Genomic DNA, 24,297 nt, shown 5'->3' on the forward strand with positions numbered 1-24,297 from the left:
TTGGACAGAAAAAGTCCAGCTTGGCTGCAGTAAAGCTTAAGTAGTGAACTGTACCAAGAAGACAATTTGCTTCATTTCTTTGAAGGCGTGAATAAACATGTGGATAAACATGAGCCGGTTGATGTAGTGTATCTAGATTTTCAGAAAGCTTTTGATAAAGTTCCTCATGAGAGACTCCTGAGAAAACTAAAAACAGTAATGGGATAAGAGGCAAGGTTCTGGTGTGGATTAGGAATTGATTATCAGACAGAAAATAGAGGGTAGGGTTAAATGGTCATTTCTCTCAATAAAGGAGGGTGAACCGTGGAGGGCTACAGGGGTCTGTACTGGACCGGTACTATTTAACATATTTATAAATGGTATGGAAATCAGAACTAGTGAGGTGATCAAATTTGCAAATGATACAAAACTATTCAGGGTTGTTAAAACACTTGCGGAATGTGAAATATTGTAGAAAGACCTTAGGAAATTGGAAGGCTGGGCATCCAAATGGAAGATGAAATTTAATGTGGACAAATGCAAGGTGATGCACATTGGAAAGAATAGTCTGAATCATATTAGTTGATGTTAGGGTCCACCTTGGGGATCAGCATTCAAGAAAAAGATCTGGGTGGTGTTGTAGATAATATGCTGAAATCTTCTGATTAGTGTGCGGTGGCAGCCAATAAAGCAAACAGGATGCTAGGAATTATTAGGAAAGGGATGGTGAATAAGACCAAAAATACTATAATGCCTTTGTATCGCTCCATGGTGCGACCGCACTGAGTATTGCATTCAGTTCTGGTCCCCGTATCTTAAAAAAGATATCCCAGAATTAGAAAATGTTCAAAGAAGAGTGACAAATGATAACAGGGATGGAACTCCTCTCGTATGAGGAAAGGCTAAAGAGGTTAGGGCTCTTCAGCTTGGAAAAGAGACGGCTGAGGGGGAGATATGATTGAGGTCTACAAAATCCTGAGTGGTGTAGAACGAGTAGAAGTAAATCAATTTTTTACTCATTCCAAAAGTACAAAGACTAGGGGACACTTGAGGAAGTTATATGGAAATACTTTTAAAACAAATCGGACATATTTTTTCACTCAACGAATAGTCAAGCTCTGGAACTTTTTTGCGGAGGATGTGGTAACAGCAGTTAACGTACCTGGGTTTAAAAAAGGTTTGAAGAAATTCCTGCAGGAAAAGTCCATAATCTGCTATTGAGACAGACATAGGAAGCAACTGCTTGCCCTGGGATTTGTAGTATGGAGTGTTGCCACAATTTGGGTTTCTGACCTGGCTTGGCAAATGTTTGGAATTCAGTGGGGGACTGAGCCTTCTTAGTGATTACATCCACACTTAAATCTAAACAAGGTTCTAAATAAATTTCGTATGCACACTTTTTTGTATGAGGAGGGAAAAGCCTCGAGCAAACTCCTGGACTCAACAAACAGTTTTCAATGAGTTGGACTTCCTCATCATCGGCAAAAAACCTCCTGGGTCTCTTAATAATTCATTTCTATATTTCAAACTCTCTAACTCGGTATAAATTCAAACTTAGCTTTGTAGTCTTGGTCTTAGTACATTTCTCCATTAGCTAAAGTATTTATATTTTGAGGTGGGGTAGGACAGGGCAGAGAAAACATTGTGCCCACCCACTTTGGGCTCAGGCCAACCCAAAACTGACTGTCTGGCTACACCAGTGGCTGGAAGAGGCAGAAAGGAGCTGTAAAGGGAAGAGGCCAGGTGATGGGGACTGGGACTGACATTGGAGCTGTGGGTCAGGAGTAGATATAGGCTATGAGGGTCAGAGGAACTCAGAGGAAGCATGGGCTGTGTGGGGGAAGGTTGATGGTAGGAGAAGACATGATTTGAGAGAGAGGACACAAGCTGCAGACAGAAGAAGAGCTGAAAGAGATGGACAGTAGCTGTGCGAGACTGGGAAAAAAGTGAGTGAGAGAAAGAGGGGTCATGGTGGAGAGAAGAGACATGAAGGTGAGAAAAGGGTGAAAAAAGGAGGTGGGAGACTAGAAGAAAGTGAGATGATAGAAGCTGTAGAGAGAAACCATGGCGAGATAAATATACATAGAGGAAATAAAAATGATAAATGACATAGGAAGAAGACTGGAAGAGAATCCTTAATAGAAGGAATGTGAGATCAGAGAGAAAACCAAGAACAAGTAGAGACAGAGGACTGAAGTTAAACTACAGACACAAAGGTTAGAAAATTAAGCTTTTAGTAAAGATTTCTGTGCCAGCCAGGCTGGATCAAGGGTAGGCAATAGATTTTGCTCTTCTCATCCTGCCCTATAGTCACCAGAATTAATATGTTATTTTACTGGACGAACAAGGGGGAGCAGGAAGGGACTGTGCCAGTATTTGATGCCATAGTCTGACAAATATCTTTAAAATTGCTTCTCTTTGGCAGCTCTGAAATGCAAAGCCTCAGAGTCTCAAATTGAAAGGGGAATAGAGTGTACTCCCTTTTTTCACAAAAATAAAACTGTCTTGTTACATCTTATGGGAGACAATGGTGTTGGACTAAGTGGGCTCATTAGGATGTACCTTCCGAAAGAAATAGCATGGCAGCAGCAAGAAGAGGTTACAAAAGAGATGGGTGGAGTTTGGAAAGGGATAAAGGGTTCTTGGTTTGGTTTCCCTCTAGTGTCAGCTACTAAACCTGGCTTTCCATTCTCACTCCCAGCACAGCTCTTCTGCAGGCTAGCTTTTAGGGTTTGTGACCTATGTAGCTGTGCAGGGCACCACAAATGAGGGGGTACTGCTATAGTGGTGTGCCACCCCAATGTCCTTCCAGGGAATAGGGGGATAGGGGGATAATGATGCTGGGAAGAGAATGGAGGAGAAAGAAGGGGATGTTTGGTAGAACAAGAGAGTAAGAGAAATGTTGTACCAGAATCACGACTAATAAAGGAGGGGGCGTTGTGCCAAAGCTGTTATCACCAAATGAGGTGCCAATTTCCATTTTTGAAGAAGGCACTAGAGTCAGTGCTAACTCAATTCCCCAAGCTAACAACTTATTCTGTGACCACTAGAGCTTTAACAGGTGGACTGACACACAGAGGGTAGACACGAATACATGCATTTAGGTTCACTGATTTCCTGATCAGCATTTGATCTTTGGAATTTTCAGTCTGAGGGCAGGAAGCATCACATGCAAATGTGGCCCTAGGGGCTGCTGAGCAACTGATTGCTGAGCTTCCAGGAAGCATGAGGATAAAATATTTAAAATGTGCAATGAACCTGCTTAGGAAGTATGAGGGAGACTAGCCTGCAGGGGAGGGGCACTGACCAAGGTAGAGTGATAGGGAACCTAATGAGGGGGAAAGAGTTAGTAGGGGGCAAGGCAGGTCAGGCCAGAAGTAGAGAACTATAGAATGGGGGAGTGGTGTTGGCATTGGGGAGGGGGGTATTAAGCATCTTACCCCAAAACAAAAGTCAAACTGCATTGGGAGAAATAAATGAGGGAAAAACATAAGATGATGAGAGGAGGAAGTAAACATTAAGGCAGGAAGGGACTGAGAAAGAATTGAGGATGGTCTGAGAGAAAAGAAAGTGTATGCTGTGCACAGGTTAGGTAGGGAAGAGGGACTATTGAGGACTAGCTGAGAGGGGGATAATATGGGTTATATAGATGGACCAGGGTGGACTGGAAAGCATAGCATTAGTGTGGTGTAGATGAATGGACTGGGAGTAGGATGGAAAACTGTGGTGAGTTGGATTTGGGGAGGAAGAGAAACTGATGAGACGTGCAGTGCTACCCCTAGCATTTCTTTTACCCACAAGTTTGCCTTGTGTGTTCACCACCTGTGCTCTTCATTTAAAGACAGCCCGACTAGATGTCTTCACAACACAACATGCTCTAATTTCGTTTATATGGACTTGGTCATTTGTGCTGGAGTTGAGCACCCCCAATCATTTTAAAAAGCTGTCTCCTATGCTGTCAAATATATATGTTCAATCTTTTTATTGAATTAAGTAAAACAATGACAGCCACACAAGCATAAAAGATCATATGTACAAAATGATTATTACTTCTTGACTGGTATACATAAAAGGATCAAAAGAAAGTAGGAAGCGTTGGTTCTTATAGCCCCCTACGATAAAACATATGACTGCCAGTTACTCATCTAACTTCATTCCACCTCACCCTACCCCCCATTACAACCTCCCCCCCCCCCCCCCATTACAAACCCAAACTGCTAGTATTGATGATATTAAGGAAAACATGAAACAGTCACAGCATCAAACAAACAGCAGCATCGGTAGAATTTGTGATAACAACCCTATCAACTACCCCCCGCCCAACCCTATTTACATAGCAAAGAACAGCTAAATCCCTACCCTCCCTGATAATTGGTATCTTCTGTACAGATTACAAAATGTATATTTAAAAAAAAACACATATACATCATCTTTAAAATATTGTAAAAATGTAGTTCCTGTCTCAACATAAAGTAAATTGAACAATTCATTTTGAAGCCTATCCAACAATGCTTTAAGTGTTATACAAACAAATAAATAAGCTGGCCTACCTCAGCCATGTTGATAGATCCCACAGCCAATGTCTTGTAGCCCAAAATTGTTCGATTTTTGTAACGTTTCCTCCTCTGCAGCATGATCTGAAGTTTGTTGCCTTCTCTTTTCAAGAAATGTGGATACTATATTCAAACACAACAAATTTATGTATAACTTAAATTATCTTACCTGACATCCCTTCACTCATTCACCCTCCCCTGGTTCTGCTTTCAACTTTAATTAATTTAAGTGATTCTTGAAGAGCAGGTACCTCGCTGACTTAGTTCAAAGTTCTTATTTGGCTCTTTTTGTGCATCTTGTCTATCTTGACTAGAATATAAAATCCATGCAGCAGGGACTATCAAATTATATGTGTCTCTGAAGTACTGCATATGCCCGATAGCTTTAAGCAGAAACGCTACTAATAAGAGCATCATCCCCTGGATTCTATATAGTGAAACGTAAGTTGCATGCACAAATCCAGTCGTATTCTGGATTTGTGTGTGCAACTTAATTAGTTAACAAGCCAGTCACCACAGATAATTGCCACTTAAGCAATTGACATTAATTAGAATTTACACACAGAACTGTCTAAATGTATTCTTTGGGTACAAACAGGTAGGGCCAATCAACTTCCACAAAGGAAACAAGTTCCAAAACTCACAGGAATACAATCCAAACAAAGTTTATTCATCAAAAGCAACCAAAAAAGCCACAAAATGGTTAAGAGGTAGCCCAAAAAGACCCTGCACAGGCCATGTTTTTCAGCACTTAGCCTTCCTTTGGGTCAACTGGGTTACAAAAAAAACGACACAACTTCTGGAGTGGAGAAATGAAAATATCTGAAAAACTTCAGATCTGAACAGTGTGTAGGGTCTTTTTGGGCTACATCTTCACTACTTTGTGGCTTTTTTGGTTGCTTTTGATGAATAAACTGTGTAGATTGTATTTCTGTGACTCTTGGAACTTGTTTCCTTCCACCCCTTTTTTGAATTAAGTGTATTCTATGTCACATAGATGAAAAGGGGTGTGACCATGAGCATGAAATGGGCAGGGCATGAGTATCTCTAAAATCCGTGTGTGTTGTTATAGAATACAACCAGTCTGCACTAAATTTATGCACTGACATTTATGTAAGTGCCCACAACTACATTTAGTTGCGTAGATGGGCGCTTGGCATATTCTATAAACTGCATGGAAATTTAAGTGTACTTTACAGAATATGCCTAGGCGTATTTTGTTTCGGCGTAACTTTTTTATGCATGATATATAGAATCTAGTCTCATATGTGAATTTGTGTATAGTACCATAGAACCTGATCAGAAAGTCTTATTTTGAATTGTTAAAACTTACTGTACCACCTGTACAGGGCACCTCAACTAGGCCTTACAACCTAATGTACAGGAGCTTGCTAATTATTATTGTTCACAAAAGGTCAATTCAATCAGTCAACAAATTTTACCTAACCAGCTTCAATTACTATTAATCGACATTGATAGTGATATTCAAGCTGTCAGCATTCAGTTTGGTTATAGAAGATATAAAACTTTTGTTACACAAGCTTTCTTTATGTCATTACATCTTAGATCACTGTTCCGCTTTTTTTTTTTTAATTGGATAATCCCCTCTAGAAATTTTAAATTGGATTGTTGTGTTTGTGAATTACATCCTAAGCCTTAGTCATCTATGTAAGCTATAGATTTGCCTATTCCCAAATCAGAAGGTTTGGACTTGAGAAAACCCATTCATTTCAGGCCAATAGCTCTCTACTGTTAGAAAAATTAAGCAAAATAGGAATATTGGGTCTGGTTCTTAATTGGTTTAGCAACTTCTTTTGCAAATCAAAATTGTATTCTGAAGAATGGGGAGCATTTCTCTTTTTGGGCTTCCATTCATTTATTGATTGATTAAAAGTTGGGCTTCCATTCATTTATTGAAGCTAAATGCCAATAAAACTAAGTTCTTGCAGTTCAGTAGATCTGTAAGATATCAACTGTTCATCATTCTATTAATATATCAAGAATAACCCACCCTATGTAATAGAGGGAAAAGAGCACAGGACTCAAATCCTATATAATAATTCTCACCTCCAACGTTCTATGCTTGGGACCGTGGATCCCTGGCTGCAAGTGGTCTGCGAGGCAGACACGCACGGACGTCACTGACGTCAACACAGCTGATTCCAAGGCAAGGGTATGCGTGTTTCCCTACTCCTCCTACTGCCTCGGAATCAGCTGTCACACCCCCCCCCCCGCACTATGGCCCCCTCGAAACCCACCCCTCCCGCAAACCTGTCGATCCCCCCACCCCCGGAACGCCGAAAACTGCCGCCACCGCCGTTGTTGTGCTACCTTCCCTTCCCGTAGGTTCTTCAATCATCTTCTTAGAAAGTTTAACTCCGTGCGTCTGACGTCAGACGCACGGAGTTAAACTTTCTAAGAAGAAGATTGAAGAACCTACGGGAAGGGAAGGTAGCACAACAACGGCGGCGGTGGTGGCGGCAGTTTTCGCTGGCACGGGGGGGGGGAGGAACGACAGGTTCGCGGAAGGGGGGGTTCGAGGGGGCCGTAGCACGGGGGGGGGGGGGGAATTGCCTGCCTAAGGCCCGTTTCCTTGCCTACAGAAACGGGCCTTTTTTACTAGTCTGAAATAAATAGTGAAAATATGGAAGAGTTTCAGTGAGGACCACCAAGGTCCATGAGCAATTAATCTGAAGTGCCCACTCTTTCAAGGGGCTATACATAAATGCTCTTGTCACATCATATAACTTTCCATATGACACCAAATAAACAAACATATGTGAGTTCTGTGGTCAATTCAAACCTATGCTCAGTCCCACTTAACACATTCTCAATCATCAATCTGTAGGGACATTTTTGCTTGTTCATTTGCCTATAGTCCAGAAACCCTAGTCTAGGTCATTCCTTTAGTTCTAACTGGTTCCAAAAAGCTATGTGTAACACAAGCCATCTGACATGAAACTTATAGGAGAAAATACTGCCCTGGTACTTTGGTACTTGTGCCCCCCACCCCCATTTCCAAGCACCTCATCACAAGCAAACTGCCATTGCTAAATTTCCCCCATCCCTAGATAATGTTTAATACCAATACCTACAAATAAAATCCCAATACTTAAAAACAATGACAACGATTTACATCTTCCTAACAATTACAGGCCCATAGCCAGAATATATTTACTGGCCAAACTGTTGGAGACTATTGGGCAAAATTGATGTCTCAATTTCTGGATGACCATAATTGTTTAAGTAAAATGCAATTTTGCTTAAGGTCCTGTCATAGCACAGAATCTTTCTTGATCACCTTAGTTTAGAATGCAAAATTTCTTTTAGCTCAGGGTTTACAGCTGGTTTTATTATGGTTTGATGATCTCACTGCAGCACTTGACACTGTTGTTCATGGCATACTATTATTTAAGTTGAGCTGTTTAGGTATTACCGACAAGGTAATGAATTGGTTTACGGAATTTCTTTTGTAACCGGTGTTACAGGTTGAAAATGAGTGACTGTTGTTCAAGTTAGAATCAAACTGTGGAGTAGCACAGGGTTCATCTCTCTCACCAATTCTTTTTAACATCTATATGTCCTCATTTGGGTTTGATTTTTCAGACTCAGCGACAAGTTATTATTTGTATGCTGATGATATGTTGTTATTTCTCCCAGGTCCAGATAATTTACCTGATGCCACTGCTTTAATTAATAAGTATATTATCAGAGTAAAGAACTGGAGTGATCATCATGGTTTAAGTTTGAATGCTGATAAAACTAAATTACTGTGGTTAACTTCCTGTAAGATTATTCCTGACTTCATTCATTTACTAGATGTTTATCTATCTGTAGAGAGATCTTCTAAGGTTCTTGGTATTAATTTCAGACTCTTTATCTTTTGAAACAAAGGTTAATTCAGTTGTTCAAGTTTTTTTTTTTTTAAGTTGTGTCAACTTCGCAAAATCCGTTCAATAGTTCCTAAAGAACATTTTCAACTATTGGTACAGGCTTCTATTTTATCACATCTCAACAACTGGCCAGATCCTCATCTTTCTCGATCTATCTGCTGCTTTTGATCACCAACTACTTCTTGATATGCTGTCCTCACTTGGATTTCAGGGCTCTTTTCTTTCCTGGTTTTCTTCTTATCTCTCCCATCATACTTTTAAAGTGTATACTCTGGTGGATCCTCCTCCACTTCTATCCCACTGTCAGTTGGTGTACCTCAGGGATCTGTCCCTGGGACCTCTTCTTTTCTCCATCTATACTTCTTCCCTTGGTACTCTGATCTCATCCCATGGTTTTCAGTACCACCTTTACGCTGATGACTCCCAGATCTACCTCTCCACACCAGAAATCTCAGCAGGAATCATGGCCAAAGTATCAGCCTGCCTGTCTGACATTGCTGCCTGGATGTCTCACTGCTATCTGAAACTAAACATGACCAAGACTGAGCTTCTAATCTTTCCCCCTAAACCAATCTCTCCTCTTCCCCCATTCTCTATTTCTGTGGATAACACTCTTATCCTTATCCTCCCTGTCTCATCAGCTCGTAACCCTGGGGTCATCTTCGACTTCTCCCTCTCCTTCTCTGCACATATTCAGCAGACTGCTAAAACCTGTCGTTTCTTTCTCTATAATATCACCAAAATTCCCTCTTTCCTTTCTGAGCACACTACCAGAACCCTTATCCACACTCTTACAACCTCTCACTTTGACTATTGCAATTTGCTTCTCACAGGTCTCCCACAGCCATTGCTCTCCTCTTCAATCTGTTCAAAATTCTGCTGCTCGACTTATATTCTGCCAATGTCGCTATGCTCATATTAGCCCTCTCCTCAAGTCACTTCACTGGCTCCCTATCCGTTTCCGCATACAGTTCAAACACCTCTTATTGACCTATAAATGCATTCACTCTGCAGCTCCTCAGTACCTCTCCACTCTCATCTCTCCTTACATTCCTCCCCGGGAACTCCGTTCACTGGGTAAACCTCTCTTATCTGCACCCTCCTCCTCCATCGCTAACTCCAGACTCTGTTCTTTTTATCTTGCTGTACCATATTCCTGGAATAGACTTCCTGAGCTGGTATGTCAAGCTCTATCTCTGGCCATCTTCAAATCTAGGCTAAAAGCCCACCTTTTTGATGCTGCTTTTATCTCCTAACCCTTACTCACTTGTTCAGTACCCTTATTTTATCATTTCCACCTTAGTAATTCCCTTATCTCTTATTTGTCCTGTTTTGTCTGTCCTAATTAGATTGTAAGCTTTGCTGAGCAAGGACTGTCTCTTCATGTTCAAGTGTACAGCGCTGCATACATCTAGTAGCGCTATAGAAATTATAAGTAGTAGTAGTAATATTCTGGTATATCAGTTACAGATCAAAACTCAAAATTTCTGTAGTATACAGCAGCAAAATTAATTTTTGGTATGAAGAAATATGATAGTGCATCACCATTGTTGACCAGGCGTCACTAGCTCCCAGTTCATGCAAAAATTTAAATTAGATTGTATTATTTTTCAATTTTTTGAAAGTGTTACTCTGGAATATTTGGTAGAGCTCTTTTCAGTTCCAAAACAGACCAGATTACTTCAATCTAAGGAGACGTTTTAAATGTATTTTCCTTTGACTAAACAAATACATTATAAAAGAATTTTTGAGAGTTCTTTGAATTTCCAAGCTGTCACAATTTGAAATTCCTTAGCAACTGAATTGAAATCTTTACAATCCTATTTTCTTTTTCTCTCTTAACACTTTTTTATTTTAAAAATGTTACGGCTAGTAGTTGGATAATTTATTTTTAACTGTAATTATTTGGGAATGTCCAATGTTAAATACTTTCTTTGAACTTTTAGAGGCAGTTGGCGGAATATAAATATGGAATTAGATGAGATGACGACTATGAAATCAAGAAAACAAGGGGGACTACCACAGAGGATCTCTGGGAGAGAGGATGAGATGACAGTGGAAGCTGGGAGACGGTATGGATGGCCAGAATGGAAAGGTCATGTGGTCTGTAGGGGTATTTATCTGAGCTGATCTTGGTTCATACAAGCCTGACATCCTGTTACAAGATGGATTCTACAACCTCTGACCTGAACACATCTGTATCAGCAAGATCCAGCTTTTCAGCTTGTGGAAAATCACTGGCAGGCGTGACACAGCCAAGGACATTCTGTGTTACAACCACCCTGTTATCACCCTGAGAAGCTGAAAGGGGACTGAAACCCATGGCACCAGTAAGCCTGGTTGGAGACAGATATGCAGACCCGAAAGTATCCACTTCTGGGTCACGAACAAAGGACTCTTCATGCTCATGGAGATAGCTGGATAGGATTATGATTGGTCCTGGAGGATCATCTGAAGGAGAGGTATTAAGAAAGTGGAACTAAAGAAGGACAGTTAGTCGGAGACCATCAGACAATTGGGACTGACAAGAATGACCTAAGAAGACAAGCAAGGTTAGAGACTGATGTTCTAACCTTGTGAACTACATATCTGGTGGAAATGCATTCGGGTTCAGCTACATCCGTTCTGAGATGCAACACTGAATGACTGTGACACCTGCTTTCAGAAGATAGACCTGAACTATATCTGAGACTGAGACTCGCTGTGGATATAGTTGAGTCTAAGAAGAAATCCGCCCCTACCTCATCCAAAGACTGCCTCAGAAACAGCGTGATGAGATTCAGGATTTACTTTCTATAGTCTGGGATTAAAGCGAATGCTACATACCTGTAGAAGGTATTCTCCGAGGACAGCAGGCTGATTGTTCTCACTGATGGGTGATGTCCACGGCAGCCCCTCCAATCGGAAACTTCACTAGCAAAGGCCTTTGCTAGTCCTCGCGCGGCCGTCTTCCCACCCGAACCGGCTCGTGTTCGTCAGTCCCATATGTAGCAAGACAAAGACAAGAGAAGACACAACTCCAAAGGGGAGGCGGGCGGGTTTGTGAGAACAATCAGCCTGCTGTCCTCGGAGAATACCTTCTACAGGTATGTAGCATTCGCTTTCTCCGAGGACAAGCGGGCTGCTTGTTCTCACTGATGGGGTATCCCTAGCCCCCAGGCTCACTCAAAACAACAAACATGGTCAATTGGACCTCGCAACGGCGAGGACATAACTGAGATTGACCTAACAACTTATCCAACTAACTGAGAGTGTAGCCTGGAACAGAACAAACATGGGCCTAGGGGGGTGGAGTTGGATTCTAAACCCCGAACAGATTCTGAAGCACTGACTTCCCGAACCGACTGTCGCGTCGGGTATCCTGCTGCAGGCAGTAATGAGATGTGAATGTGTGGACAGATGACCACGTCGCAGCTTTGCAAATCTCTTCAATAGTGGCTGACTTCAAGTGGGCTACCGACGCTGCCATGGCTCTAACATTATGAGCCGTGACATGACCCTCAAGAGCCAGCCCAGCCTGGGCGTAAGTGAAGGAAATGCAATCTGCTAGCCAATTGGATATGGTGCGTTTCCCCACAGCCACTCCCCTCCTGTTGGGATCAAAAGAAACAAACAATTGGGCGGACTGTCTGTTGGGCTGTGTCCGCTCCAGATAGAAGGCCAATGCTCTCTTGCAGTCCAATGTGTGCAGCTGACGTTCAGCAGGGCAGGAATGAGGACGGGGAAAGAATGTTGGCAAGACAATTGACTGGTTCAGATGGAACTCCGACACAACCTTTGGCAAGAACTTAGGGTGAGTGCGGAGGACTACTCTGTTATGATGAAATTTGGTGTAAGGGGCCTGGGCTACCAGGGCCTGAAGCTCACTGACTCTACGAGCTGAAGTAACTGCCACCAAGAAAATGACCTTCCAGGTCAAGTACTTCAGATGGCAGGAGTTCAGTGGCTCAAAAGGAGGTTTCATCAGCTTGGTGAGAACGACATTGAGATCCCATGACACTGTAGGAGGTTTGACGGGGGGCTTTGACAAAAGCAAACCTCACATGAAGCGAACAACTAAAGGCTGTCCTGAGATCGGCTTACTTTCCACACGGTAATGGTATGCACTGTTTGCGCTAAGGTGAACCCTTACAGAGTTGGTCTTGAGACCAGACTCAGACAAGTGCAGAAGGTATTCAAGCAGGGTCTGTGTAGGACAAGAGCGAGGATCTAGGGCCTTGCTGTCACACCAGACGGCAAACCTCCTCCATAGAAAGAAGTAACTCCTCTTAGTGGAATCTTTCCTGGAAGCAAGCAAGATGCGGGAGACACCCTCTGACAGACCCAAAGAGGCAAAGTCTATGCTCCCAACATCCAGGCGGTGAGAGCCAGAGACTGGAGGTTGGGATGCAGAAGCGCCCCTTCGTCCTGTGTGATGAGGGTCGGAAAACACTCCAATCTCCACGGTTCTTCGGAGGACAACTCCAGAAGAAGAGGGAACCAGATCTGACGCAGCCAAAAAGGAGCAATTAGGATCACGGTGCCTCGGTCTTGCTTGAGTTTCAACAAAGTCCTCCACACCAGAGGTATGGGAGGATAAGCATACAGCAGACCTTCCCCCCAGTCCAGGAGGAAGGCATCCGATGCCAGTCTGCCGTGGGCCTGAAGCCTGGAACAGAACTGAGGGACCTTGTGGTTGGCTCGAGATGCAAAGAGATCTACCAAGGGGGTGCTCCACACCTGGAAGATCTGGTGCACTACTCGAGAATTGAGCGACCACTCGTGAGGTTGCATAATCCTGCTCAACCTGTCGGCCAGACTGTTTACGCCTGCCAGATATGTGGCTTGGAGCACCATGCTGTGACGGCGAGCCCACAGCCACATGCTGACGGCTTCCTGACACAGGGGGCGAGATCCGGTGCCCCCCTGCTTGTTGATGTAATACATGGCAACCTGGTTGTCTGTCTGAATTTGGATAATTTGGTGGGACAGCCGATCTCTGAAAGCCTTCAGAGCGTTCCAGACCGCTCGTAACTCCAGGAGATTGATCTGTAGATCGCGTTCCTGGAGGGACCAGCTTTCCTGGGTGTGAAGCCCATCGACATGAGCTCCCCACCCCAGGAGAGACGCATCCGTAGTCAGCACCTTTTGTGGCTGAGGAATTTGGAAAGGACGTCCCAGAGTCAAATTGGACCAAATCGTCCACCAATACAGGGATTTGACAAAACTCGTGGACAGGTGGATCACGTCTTCTAGATCACCAGCAGCCTGAAACCACTGGGAAGCTAGGGTCCATTGAGCAGATCGCATGTGAAGGCGGGCCATGGGAGTCACATGAACTGTGGAGGCCATGTGGCCCAACAATCTCAACATCTGCCGAGCTGTGATCTGCTGGGACGCTCGCACCCGCGAGACGAGGGACAACAAGTTGTTGGCTCTCGCCTCTGGGAGATAGGCACGAGCCGTCCGAGAATCCAGCAGAGCTCCTATGAATTCGAGTCTCTGTACTGGGAGAAGATGGGACTTTGGGTAATTTATCACAAACCCCAGTAGCTCCAGGAGGCGAATAGTCATCTGCATGGACTGTAGAGCTCCTGCTTCGGATGTGTTCTTCACCAGCCAATCGTCGAGATAGGGGAACACGTGTACTCCCAGCCTGTGAAGCGCCGCTGCTACTACAGCCAAGCACTTCGTGAACACTCTGGGCGCAGAGGCAAGCCCAAAGGGTAGCACACAGTACTGGAAGTGACGTGTGCCCAGCTGAAATCGCAGATACTGTCTGTGAGCTGGCAGTATCGGGATGTGCATGTAGGCGTCCTTCAAGTCCAGAGAGCATAGCCAATCGTTTTCCTGAATCATGGGGAGAAGGGTGCCCAGGAAAAGCATCCTGAACTTTTCCTTGACCAGATATTTGTTCAGGGCCCTTAGGTCTAGGATGGGACGCATCCCCCCTGTTTTCTTTTCCACAAGGAAGTACCTGGAATAGAATCCCAGCCCTTCTTGCCCGGATGGCACGGGCTCGACCGCATTGGCGCTGAGAAGGGCGGAGAGTTCCTCTGCAAGTACCTGCTTGTGCTGGAAGCTGTAAGACTGAGCTCCCGGTGGGCAATTTGGAGGTTTGGAGGCCAAATTGAGGGTGTATCCTTGCCGGACTATTTGGAGAACCCACTGGTCGGAGGTTATGAGAGGCCACCTTTGGTGAAAAACTTTCAACCTCCCCCCGACCGGCAGATCGCCCGGCACTGACACGTTGATGTCGGCTATGCTCTGCTGGAGCCAGTCAAAAGCTCGCCCCTTGCTTTTGCTGGGGAGCCGAGGGGCCTTGCTGAGGCGCACGCTGCTGACGAGAGCGCGCGCGCTTAGCCTGGGCCGCAGGCTGTCGAGAAGGAGGATTGTACCTACGCTTACCAGAAGAGTAGGGAACAGTCTTCCTTCCCCCATAAAAACGTCTACCTGTGGAGGTAGAAGCTGAAGGCTGCCGGCGGGAGAACTTGTCGAAAGCGGTATCCCGCTGGTGGAGCTGCTCTACCACCTGTTCGACCTTCTCTCCAAAAATATTGTCCGCACGGCAAGGCAAGTCCGCAATCCGCTGCTAGATCCTATTTTCCAGGTCGGAGGCACGCAGCCATGAGAGTCTGCGCATCACCATACCTTGAGCAGCGGCCCTGGACGCAACATCAAAGGTATCATATACCCCTCTGGCCAGGAATTTTCTGCACGCCTTCAGCTGCCTGACCACCTCCTGAAATGGCTTGGCTTGCTCAGGAGGGAGCTTGTCCACCAAGCCCGCCAACTGCCGCACATTGTTCCGCATGTGTATGCTCGTGTAGAGCTGGTAAGACTGAATTTTGGCCACGAGCATAGAGGAATGGTAGGCCTTCCTCCCAAAGGAGACTAAGGTTCTAGAGTCTTTGCCCGGGGGCGCCGAAGCATGCTCCCTAGAACTCTTAGCCTTCTTTAGGGCCAGATCCACAACTCCAGAGTCGTGAGGCAACTGAGTGCGCATCAGCTCTGGGTCCCCATGGATCCGGTACTGGGACTCGATCTTCTTGGGAATGTGGGGATTACTTAGAGGCTTGGTCCAGTTCGCCAGCAATGTCTTTTTTAGGACATGATGCATGTGTACTGTGGACGCTTCCTTAGGTGGAGAAGGATAGTCCAGGAGCTCAAACATTTCAGCCCTGGGCTCATCCTCCACAACCACCGGGAAGGGGATGGCCGTAGACATCTCCCGGACAAAGGCCGCAAAAGACAGACTCTCGGGAGGAGAAAGCTGCCTTTCAGGGGAGGGAGTGGGATCAGAAGGAAGGCCCATCAGACTCCTCGTCAGAGAAATATCTGATGTCCTCCTCCTCCTCCCACGAGGCCTCACCATCGGTATCAGACACAAGTTCATGAACCTGTGTCTGAAGCCGTGCCCGGCTCGACTCCGTGGAAACACGGCCACGGTGTGAGCGTCGAGAGGTAGACTCCCTCGCCCGCACCGGCGAAGCTCCCTCCGCAGACGTCGTCGGGGAGCCTTCCTGGGAGGCGACCGCAGTCGGTACCACAAGCGGCACCGATGTCGGAGATATCACCCCGGGCAAGGGGCCAGCCGGCGCCTCACTCGACGGTACCGGTGGCGCAAGCACCCCCGGTACCGGAGGGGAAGGGCGCAACAGCTCTCCCAGGATCTCTGGAAGAACGGCCCGGAGACTCTCGTGCAGGGCGGTTGTGGAGAAAGACATGGAAGCCGATGCAGGCGTCGAAGTCAGAGTCTGTTCCGGGCGTGGAGGCTGTTCCGGGCTGTCCAAGGTGGAGCGCATCGACACCTCCTGAACAGAGGGTGAGTGGTCCTCCCGGTGCCGATGCCTACTGGGTGCCGACTCCCTCAGCGACCCAGAGCTCTTGGTACCGATGCGGGAAGGAGACCGGTGTCAATGCTTCTTTGACTTTTTCAAACGAAGCATGTCACCGGAACTTCCCGGTACCAACGAGGACGTAGAATCCAACCGTCGCTTCCTCGGGGCCGAGGCCGAAGAAGGTCGGTCTCGGGGGGGCTGTACCGCAGGAGCCCTCAGGGTAGGGGGAGACACACCCGAAGGCTCACCGCCACCAGCAGGGGAATGGACAGCCCTCACCTGCACTCCAGTCAAAGCACCACCGTCCGACGACATCAGCACTAGTGGAGGTCCCGGTACCACCGACGCCGACGCAGCCTTCCGATGTCTCGGTACAGACGATGCAGAGGGTCGATGCCTCGATGCAGTCGATGTAGTCGATGCCGAGGTCGGAGGTCTTGACGCTAACGACGTCGATGCACTCGATACTCCCGGTGCTGTTGTCGACGAAGAGCCCGAGAACAACACGTTCCACTGGGCCAATCTCGCTACCTGAGTCCTTTTTTGTAAAAGGGCGCAAAGACTACAGGCCTGCGGGCGGTGCCCAGCCCCCAGACACTGAAGACACGACGCGTGCCTATCAGTGAGCGAGATTACCCGGGCGCACTGGGTGCACTTCTTGAAGCCGCTGGGAGACTTCGATGACATGGGCGGAAAAATCACGCCGGCGAAATCAAAACTCGTAATTGCGGTAAGGCACCAAAAAGAGGGAGAGAAAAAACTCGACCCGAGGCCTCAAAAGGGCCTACCCCGAAAACGAAAGGAAACTTAACGGGGCAAAAACTGGAAATACGGGAAGGGGAAAAAGACCGAAAAGGCCTTTCTCCGAAATTCCCTTTTTTTTTTTAACTAGCGAAAAGTCAAAAAGACGCGCGAGGGTCAACTTAAGGGGCGCGAACGGCGCAAACATGACCGTACCGAGCGCGGACAAAAGAAGACTGACGAACACGAGCCGGTTCGGGCGGGAAGATGGCCGCGCATGCGCGGTGCGCATGGGCGCGCGAGGACTAGCAAAGGCCTTTGCTAGTGATGTTTCCGATTGGAGGGGCTGCCGTGGACGTTACCCATCAGTGAGAACAAGCAGCCTGCTTGTCCTCGGAGAATAATTGTTTGTCTAAGATAAGACTGGTTAGGTCATAATTTGTGGTCAGGGAATAAGCTGCTAACCTTTGTATTTGAATAAGAGGTGTAGTATAAGTTTTCACTATTACAAAATCAGTGTTCCAGTAAGAATCATTTTGTATAATCTTTATTTTGGTAAGCAATATATTTGTTTTTATTATTATCAGCAAGTTATATATATTTGTACTTTGCAAAGCCTTGCTGCAGAGCTATTCTATATTTGTATATTTTCCTTATCTATATAATAAACATAATATATATATATTTCATCTGTGGCTTTGGTTGCGTTCTCTCTAGCTCAGCTAATTTTGGTAAGGTGCCAAAGTAAGGTCCTGTTCCCCTAGCAAGAGTCCAGAATATTTGCTTAGGCAGAGTTCTGTAATTTAGGACCTTGGCATAAATAATTCTGTTGGAGTTGTTTTTCCAATAAGACTTATTTAGACATACCTACAGGTCTTACAGAAAAATGATTATTCAAATGGCACCCCTGAAGCAGCTTGGCTAAGATTTTATTTTACAGCACTTTATAGCATACAAAACATAATATACACTGGCTATTATTTTTAGTGACCCTTGATATGTTCTAAGCCACTTGACCAAGCCAATTATGCATCATTAAGAGTTTTGTGGCTGGATAAGTTGTGTGGTCATTTTTCTTCACTTTTAGACCACACAGAGTTCTTTATACTTTTAGTACAATAGCACTAACTTTTTTTTTTTTTTTAGGGGGGGGGGGGGGGAGGTTATATACTGTAGTCTATAAGAGTGGTGTTACTTGGAGAAGTTACAGCAGTTACAAAGACATCCATGTGGCTGGCTCACAGTCTGGGATGATAGAGTTCAGCAGCAGCTGGGTCTAGCAGTTTTTCTACCTAGATATCCTAGTGGAAATGTATGGGGTCCCATAGTTAGGTCTGACTAGCAGGTACATAAGTAATGCCACACTGGGAAAAGACCAAGGGTCCATTGAGCCCAGCACCCTGTCCACGACAGCGGCCAATCCAGGCCAAGGGCACCTGGCGAGCTTCCCAAATGTACAAAAATTCTATACTTGTTATTCCTGGAATTGTGGATTTTTCCCAAGTCCATTCAGTAGTGGTTTATGGACTTGTTCTTTAGGAAACCGTCTAACCCCTTTTTAAACTCTGCTAAGCTAACTGCCTTCACCACGTTCTCCGGCAACGAATTCCAGAGTTTAATTATGCGTTGGGTGAAGAAAACTTTTCTCAGATTTGTTTTAAATTTACTACACTGTAGTTTCATCGCATGCCCCCTAGTCCTAGTATTTTTGTAAAGCGTGAACAGACGCTTCACATCCACCTGTTCCACTCCACTTATTATTTTATATACCTCTATCATGTCTCCCCTCAGCCACCTCTTCTCCAAGCTGAAAAGCCCTAGCCTCCTTAGTCTTTCTTCATAGGGAAGTCGTCCCAACCCCGCTATCATTTTAGTCGCCCTTTGCTGCACCTTTTCCAATTCTACTATATCTTTCTTGAGATGCGGCGACCTTTCCTAATAATACCCAATATTCTATTCGCTTTCCTAGCCAAAGCAGCACACTGAGCAGAAGGTTTCAGTGTATTATCGACGACAACACCCAGATCCCTTTCTTGGTCCGTAACTCCTAACATGTAACCTTGCAAGATGTAGCTATAATTCGGGTTCTTTTTTCCCACATGCATCACCTTGCACTTGCTCACATTACACGTCATCTGCCACTTAGCCGCCCAGTCTCATAAGGTCCTTCTGTAATTTTTCACAATCCTGTCGTGAGTTAACGACTTTGAATAACTTTGTGTCATCAGCAAATTTAATTACCTCGCTAGTTATTCCCATCTCTAAATCATTTATAAATATATTAAAAAGCAGCGATCCTAGTACAGACCACTGAGGAACCCCACTAACTACCCTTCTCCATTGTGAATACTGCTCATTTAACCCCACTCTCTGTTTCCTATCCTTCAACCAGTTTTTAATCCACAATAGGACATTTCCTCCTTTCCCATGACCCTCCAATTTCCTCTGTAGCCTTTCATGAGGTACCTTGTCAAACGCCTTTTGAAAATCCAGATACACGATATCAACCGGCTCCCCTTTGTCCACATGTTTGTTTACTCCTTCAAAGAATTGAAGTTAATTGGTCAGGCAATATGCCAGATTTCTGTAGAATTGCCATGTTAGTATTGCTGGCTATTTGTAGCATTATAGAGTCTTGAGTTTAGGTACGGGAAAGATGTATGCAAGAGAAAACTAAGTGAGGATCTAAAATGCTCTTAACCAATATTACAAGTATAAAAAGGACAAAAGAAATACTGGCCCAGCTAAGCAGAAAACCTGCGGGTGATCATACTCTGTGGCTGGTAGCTGGAATTTATCCTCAGCTATGTGAAAAGGATAGCTGGGAAGACTGGATGGGTCAGATGTCTTTCTTCCATTATTTTAGGATGTTTCTACATATTTTTTAGTATACTACCAAAATAATTGCATTTTCCTTAAAGTGGTTTTCACTAACCAGTCTGGTTGTCAAGATATCCTCAATCAATATGACAGTGATCCTCTGCTGTGTAGAAATTTAAGTGCATAGACATCTCATATATGCATATTCACTGAGAATATCTTGCAACTAGACAGATTAAGGATATTCAAGGACAGGAATGAAAAACCCTGGCCTCAATGTATCATTTACCAAAGTCATACAAATATTTGTTTCATGACTTTTATGGAGTTTCAGCTCACTCAGCTCTTCTGTTGCTCCCAAAACTATAGGTCCCAGCTCTGTGGGTGCAGTTGGTACTTGATCATCCCCAATATGGCACAAACATCTTCATTGCATCCAGGTAGGGATAATTTGTGCTAGGATTAGCACCCTAGTTGTTTTAAGGATCTATGCCATTGGAGCTAACTTTTTATGAAGCTAACATTTTACAGCTAGTGTTGTATCTCAATAGCTGAAATATTCAGAATATCCTCTGTCCTTAAAAATCCTTGAGGGAAAGTATCCTAAAGCTCAATTTATGATATTTCTTATGCATTGTGAAGGACAAAATCATGGGGAAAAATCTCATATCATGCCTTGCTGGCAGTGTTTTGCCTAACATAAAAGATACTTTGTACACAGTATACATTATGTGCTACAGTAGTCCACTGGGGGCAAGGGAAGGGAGACGGCAGATAAACAGCTACTACAAGGAGACTAGCAAGTTTAGGAGAATACAGCTTGATTTAGGATGTTCCACTACTTAATAAAAAATATTTATTCTATAATATATAGTGTTTGTTTACTGTTTTATGGAATGCACAAATATGATAAAAACATATATAGGAAGAAACCAGGGGAATTAAGATGGTGGCTGAGTAAGACGTAAGGAAGACAGCTCCACTGTTACCCGCTCTACTCCTAAAAATTTACCTTGATTATCCTAACAACATGCCTAAGACGAGAGGTAAATCGCGAGTAAGCCCCGCTACTCCCCCTTTACCTAGAGCTGGAACGATGGATCACTTCCTCGTACCAGGCAAATCGACGGGGTTGGAGTTGGAGGGTTTGCTGCTGGAGGGATTAGGGAGAGGCCTACCGTTCCCCCAGCTTGAACATGAGATATCTTTCAGCCCCGAAATGAGGCTTCCTCCTACCATGCCGGCTACGACGTCGATTTCGGACCAGAGACCCCTTGGTGCGCAAGTCGCGACGGGGTTTTCTGGCACGGGCCCTGAGTCGACGCCTGAGATGCCGAGGAATCCTTCTGTGGAGATCGCAGAAGTGAGGCGAGGAGAAGCTGTTCCTGTGGAAGAACTTGGAGCAGTAGGAGGTCAACCAGCTTTAACTCCAACCTTTACAACTGATTTCTCAAGTAAGTTGTTTTTACCTGAAAAGCCTCAACAAATAACGCTGAATAATATCTGGGAAGCGCTTGTAGGCTTAGAAGCCTCATTTACACAACAATTTACTCAGTTAAATAAGAAATTCACGTTAGACAACGAAAGGATCACTGAAATGGACATGACGTTAAAGTCTTTGGGCAAGGAAGTTGAACCTAACTCTTCTGCAATTAAAAACTCTCAACAAATACAAGTAAATTTAATTAAAGAGAATTTATATCTTCAAACTAGGATTGAAGTTCTAGAGAATTATCAATGTTCAAACGCCCTCAGACTGATAAATTTTCCTAAGCAAGTTGCTATTTCCCCCATTGATAACCTTCAAGCAGTATTTAACAGAAGCTTTAAAAATCCCAGAAAAAACACATCCACCTATCTCAAAGATCTTCTATATAGAACCATTTCGTAAGAAAGATTCTTTACAAAGTGAGGAAGTTAAAGCCCAATCACTGGATTTAAATTTGACTCAAATTATTGAAGGAAACAATGCGGGTTTAACAACTGCAACACTCAAAGTGATTTTTATACTTCAACCGGATAGAGACTGGATACTCAAACAATTTTTTCTGAACAAGAGACCTGATTTCCTAGACTGTAAAGTTAGAATGTATCCGGATGTCTCAAGAAATACCCAAAAGAAAAGACAGGAATTTCTAAAACTGAGACCAAAGGCAATACAACTTGGAGCATTGTTTTGGCTGAACTTCCCCTGCAAGTACATGATAAAACTCAATTCAAGTAAGTATGTATTTTTTGAGGCTAATCAATTAAACTCTTTTTTGGAGGCAAAGCTGAGAGACTTACACCCTCCATTATCAGGAACATTAATAACTTCAACTCCATAATTATTGTATATTGCTTGGAACACTTATATCAGCCTCCATTTGTTAGATTTTGAAGTTGTCTTCAAAAAGTTGAAATATTTTCCTGAAAATTGTGATAATTCTCCCTAATATTGTGGACTATAGACGAGTAATGATCTTCTTGTTATTATAATTTTCCTTTTCTTTTTCTCTTTGATGTACTTTCTAGAAATTTTCCAAGATACTAAATCGTCTTTATCTGTACTCAAGATATTATGCTTGAATGTATTTTGAAATATATAAATAAATACATTTTTAAAAAAAAAACATATATAGACATATTATATACACATTGAAGGTTACCTGTAATGAAAAAGTTAGTGCAAGATCAGTCTCTACTTGTCCACTAGGGGGCAGCACAATCTCATGAGATCGTAATATTCTTTTCGAGCCCTATACAAGGCAAAAAAAACAAATATGAATTATTTAAAACACTGATAGCATTCCTGCCCATGAGCATTCCAAACAGATAATTTTTGTCAAAGAATGCCTCTTTTTTTTAACAGGAGTAACCCCTTGAGAGGTAAAGATGCAAGTACCAGAAAACAGATGAATCCTTTGCAAGAAAAGAGAGATGATATATTTGATGCAAACAAAATTCCAGGCTTTCCTCTCTCTCAAATATAATATGAAATAATTACCTGAAGTTGAAAAGTTTATTTTTATTGAATTAAATTTCAAAGACAGAGCAACACATTCAATAATTACACTTATAAATTACTGTATATAACATTTAGAGGCATGCGTTCACATTGTAAGTAGTATACTATGCCATAATTTGTATTATTTGAATATTTTTACAGCTGTAATTGCCTATTGCTCATGTTTGATCTATTCTTACTGTACACCGCCTTGAGTGAAATCCTTCAAAAAGGCGGCAAATAAATCCTAATAAATAAAATAAATAAATGTACCTTATGTAACATTTAGAGGCATGTACTTTCATCTATATGATTTCAAACTCCAAAATCACAGTTTCACACTACCTGTGTATATTATAGGATACAAGAATCCGTTGTCACCCACACTTCATTGCAAATCTTTCAGCATCTAAAGTGGAGAAAAAAAGGGGATTCAGAAATGCCACCCAGCCAGCCCAAGATAATCGGACTATAAGGCATGGGCCCGGCACAGCATCATCTAACCCCCCCCCCCAAAAACTCTACACTATCAAATGTCCAAAAATATAAAAAATGGACTTAAAATATCCTGAGGGTAGACAATGAATATATCCCTGTATCAAAAAATTGAGATCACAGAGTATATCTATCTCAAAGAATATATTAATGTTTTTTGCTTTACAATATGCTACTATGGAGAAGCTACAGATTACTTGTCTCCCAATATAATGGTGTCGCACACACGATCTGTAGCTGAATCGTAACCCAACAGGGAAGTCCCCATTTCGCTATCGCTGCTTCAGGGGTTTAACACGCTTGTAAAGATTCCAAACTTGTTCTCGTCTGCTCACGCTCAAAGACATCTACACACTCCCATGTCTCATGTGCTGTACTCCGAAGACAAGCTGCCCATGCCTTATAGTCCAATTATCTTGGGCTGGCTGGGTGGTGTTACTGAATCCCCCTTTTTTCTCCACTTTAGATGCTGAAAGATTTGCATTGAACTGTGGGTGACAACGGATTCTTGTATCCTATAATATACACGGGTAGTGTGAAACTGTGATTTTGAAGTTTCAAATCAATTATTTGCAAGCTTGAGTGCATTACCTTTCATCTACATGAACATATTCCCTACTTTAAGTTGACCGTTATAAATGTTAAAATAAAAATGTTAACCCCCACACATTATGAAGTTCAAAAATCTGTAATATGTAGTATACTTTCAGTATAGCAGAACTCAAGAGCTATTGTGCTCCTAATGGACCTGGAATACCCAAGACACGAATGTTACAGGTTTTTAATACACTGGGGACTGGTACAATTACTCAGCTGGCAGAACCCACAATAAGGACTTGAATTTTGTCCTGCTAGGTCAGTGATGGGCAACCTTTTGAGCTTGGTGTGTCAAAATTCGCCAAAAAACCGAGCATAACTCGGGTGGTGTGTCACTTCGAGAAAAAAACCATAATTTCGCGATATTTATAGTTTAATAACAAAAATGTATAATTGTAATATATAACTGTATT

The 24,297-nt window shown here is 43.7% G+C and overlaps 1 protein-coding gene across 1 annotated transcript in view; it reads right to left on the reverse strand.

Annotated features, from left to right (window-relative positions):
* PACS2 (phosphofurin acidic cluster sorting protein 2) overlaps window positions 1–24,297 on the reverse strand; it is a 550,048-nt gene that overhangs the window by 290,882 nt on the left and 234,869 nt on the right. Inside the window, exons 3-4 of the mRNA XM_030213995.1 lie at window positions 22,455–22,544; window positions 4,530–4,655 (exon numbers count right to left, since the gene is read on the reverse strand). Coding sequence (XP_030069855.1) covers window positions 4,530–4,655; window positions 22,455–22,544 — 216 coding nt within the window. The remainder of the gene's footprint in view (window positions 1–4,529; window positions 4,656–22,454; window positions 22,545–24,297) is intronic.

The sequence above is a fragment of the Microcaecilia unicolor genome, chromosome 9, assembly GCF_901765095.1.
Source record: "Microcaecilia unicolor chromosome 9, aMicUni1.1, whole genome shotgun sequence".
Classification (NCBI taxonomy): domain Eukaryota; kingdom Metazoa; phylum Chordata; class Amphibia; order Gymnophiona; family Siphonopidae; genus Microcaecilia; species Microcaecilia unicolor.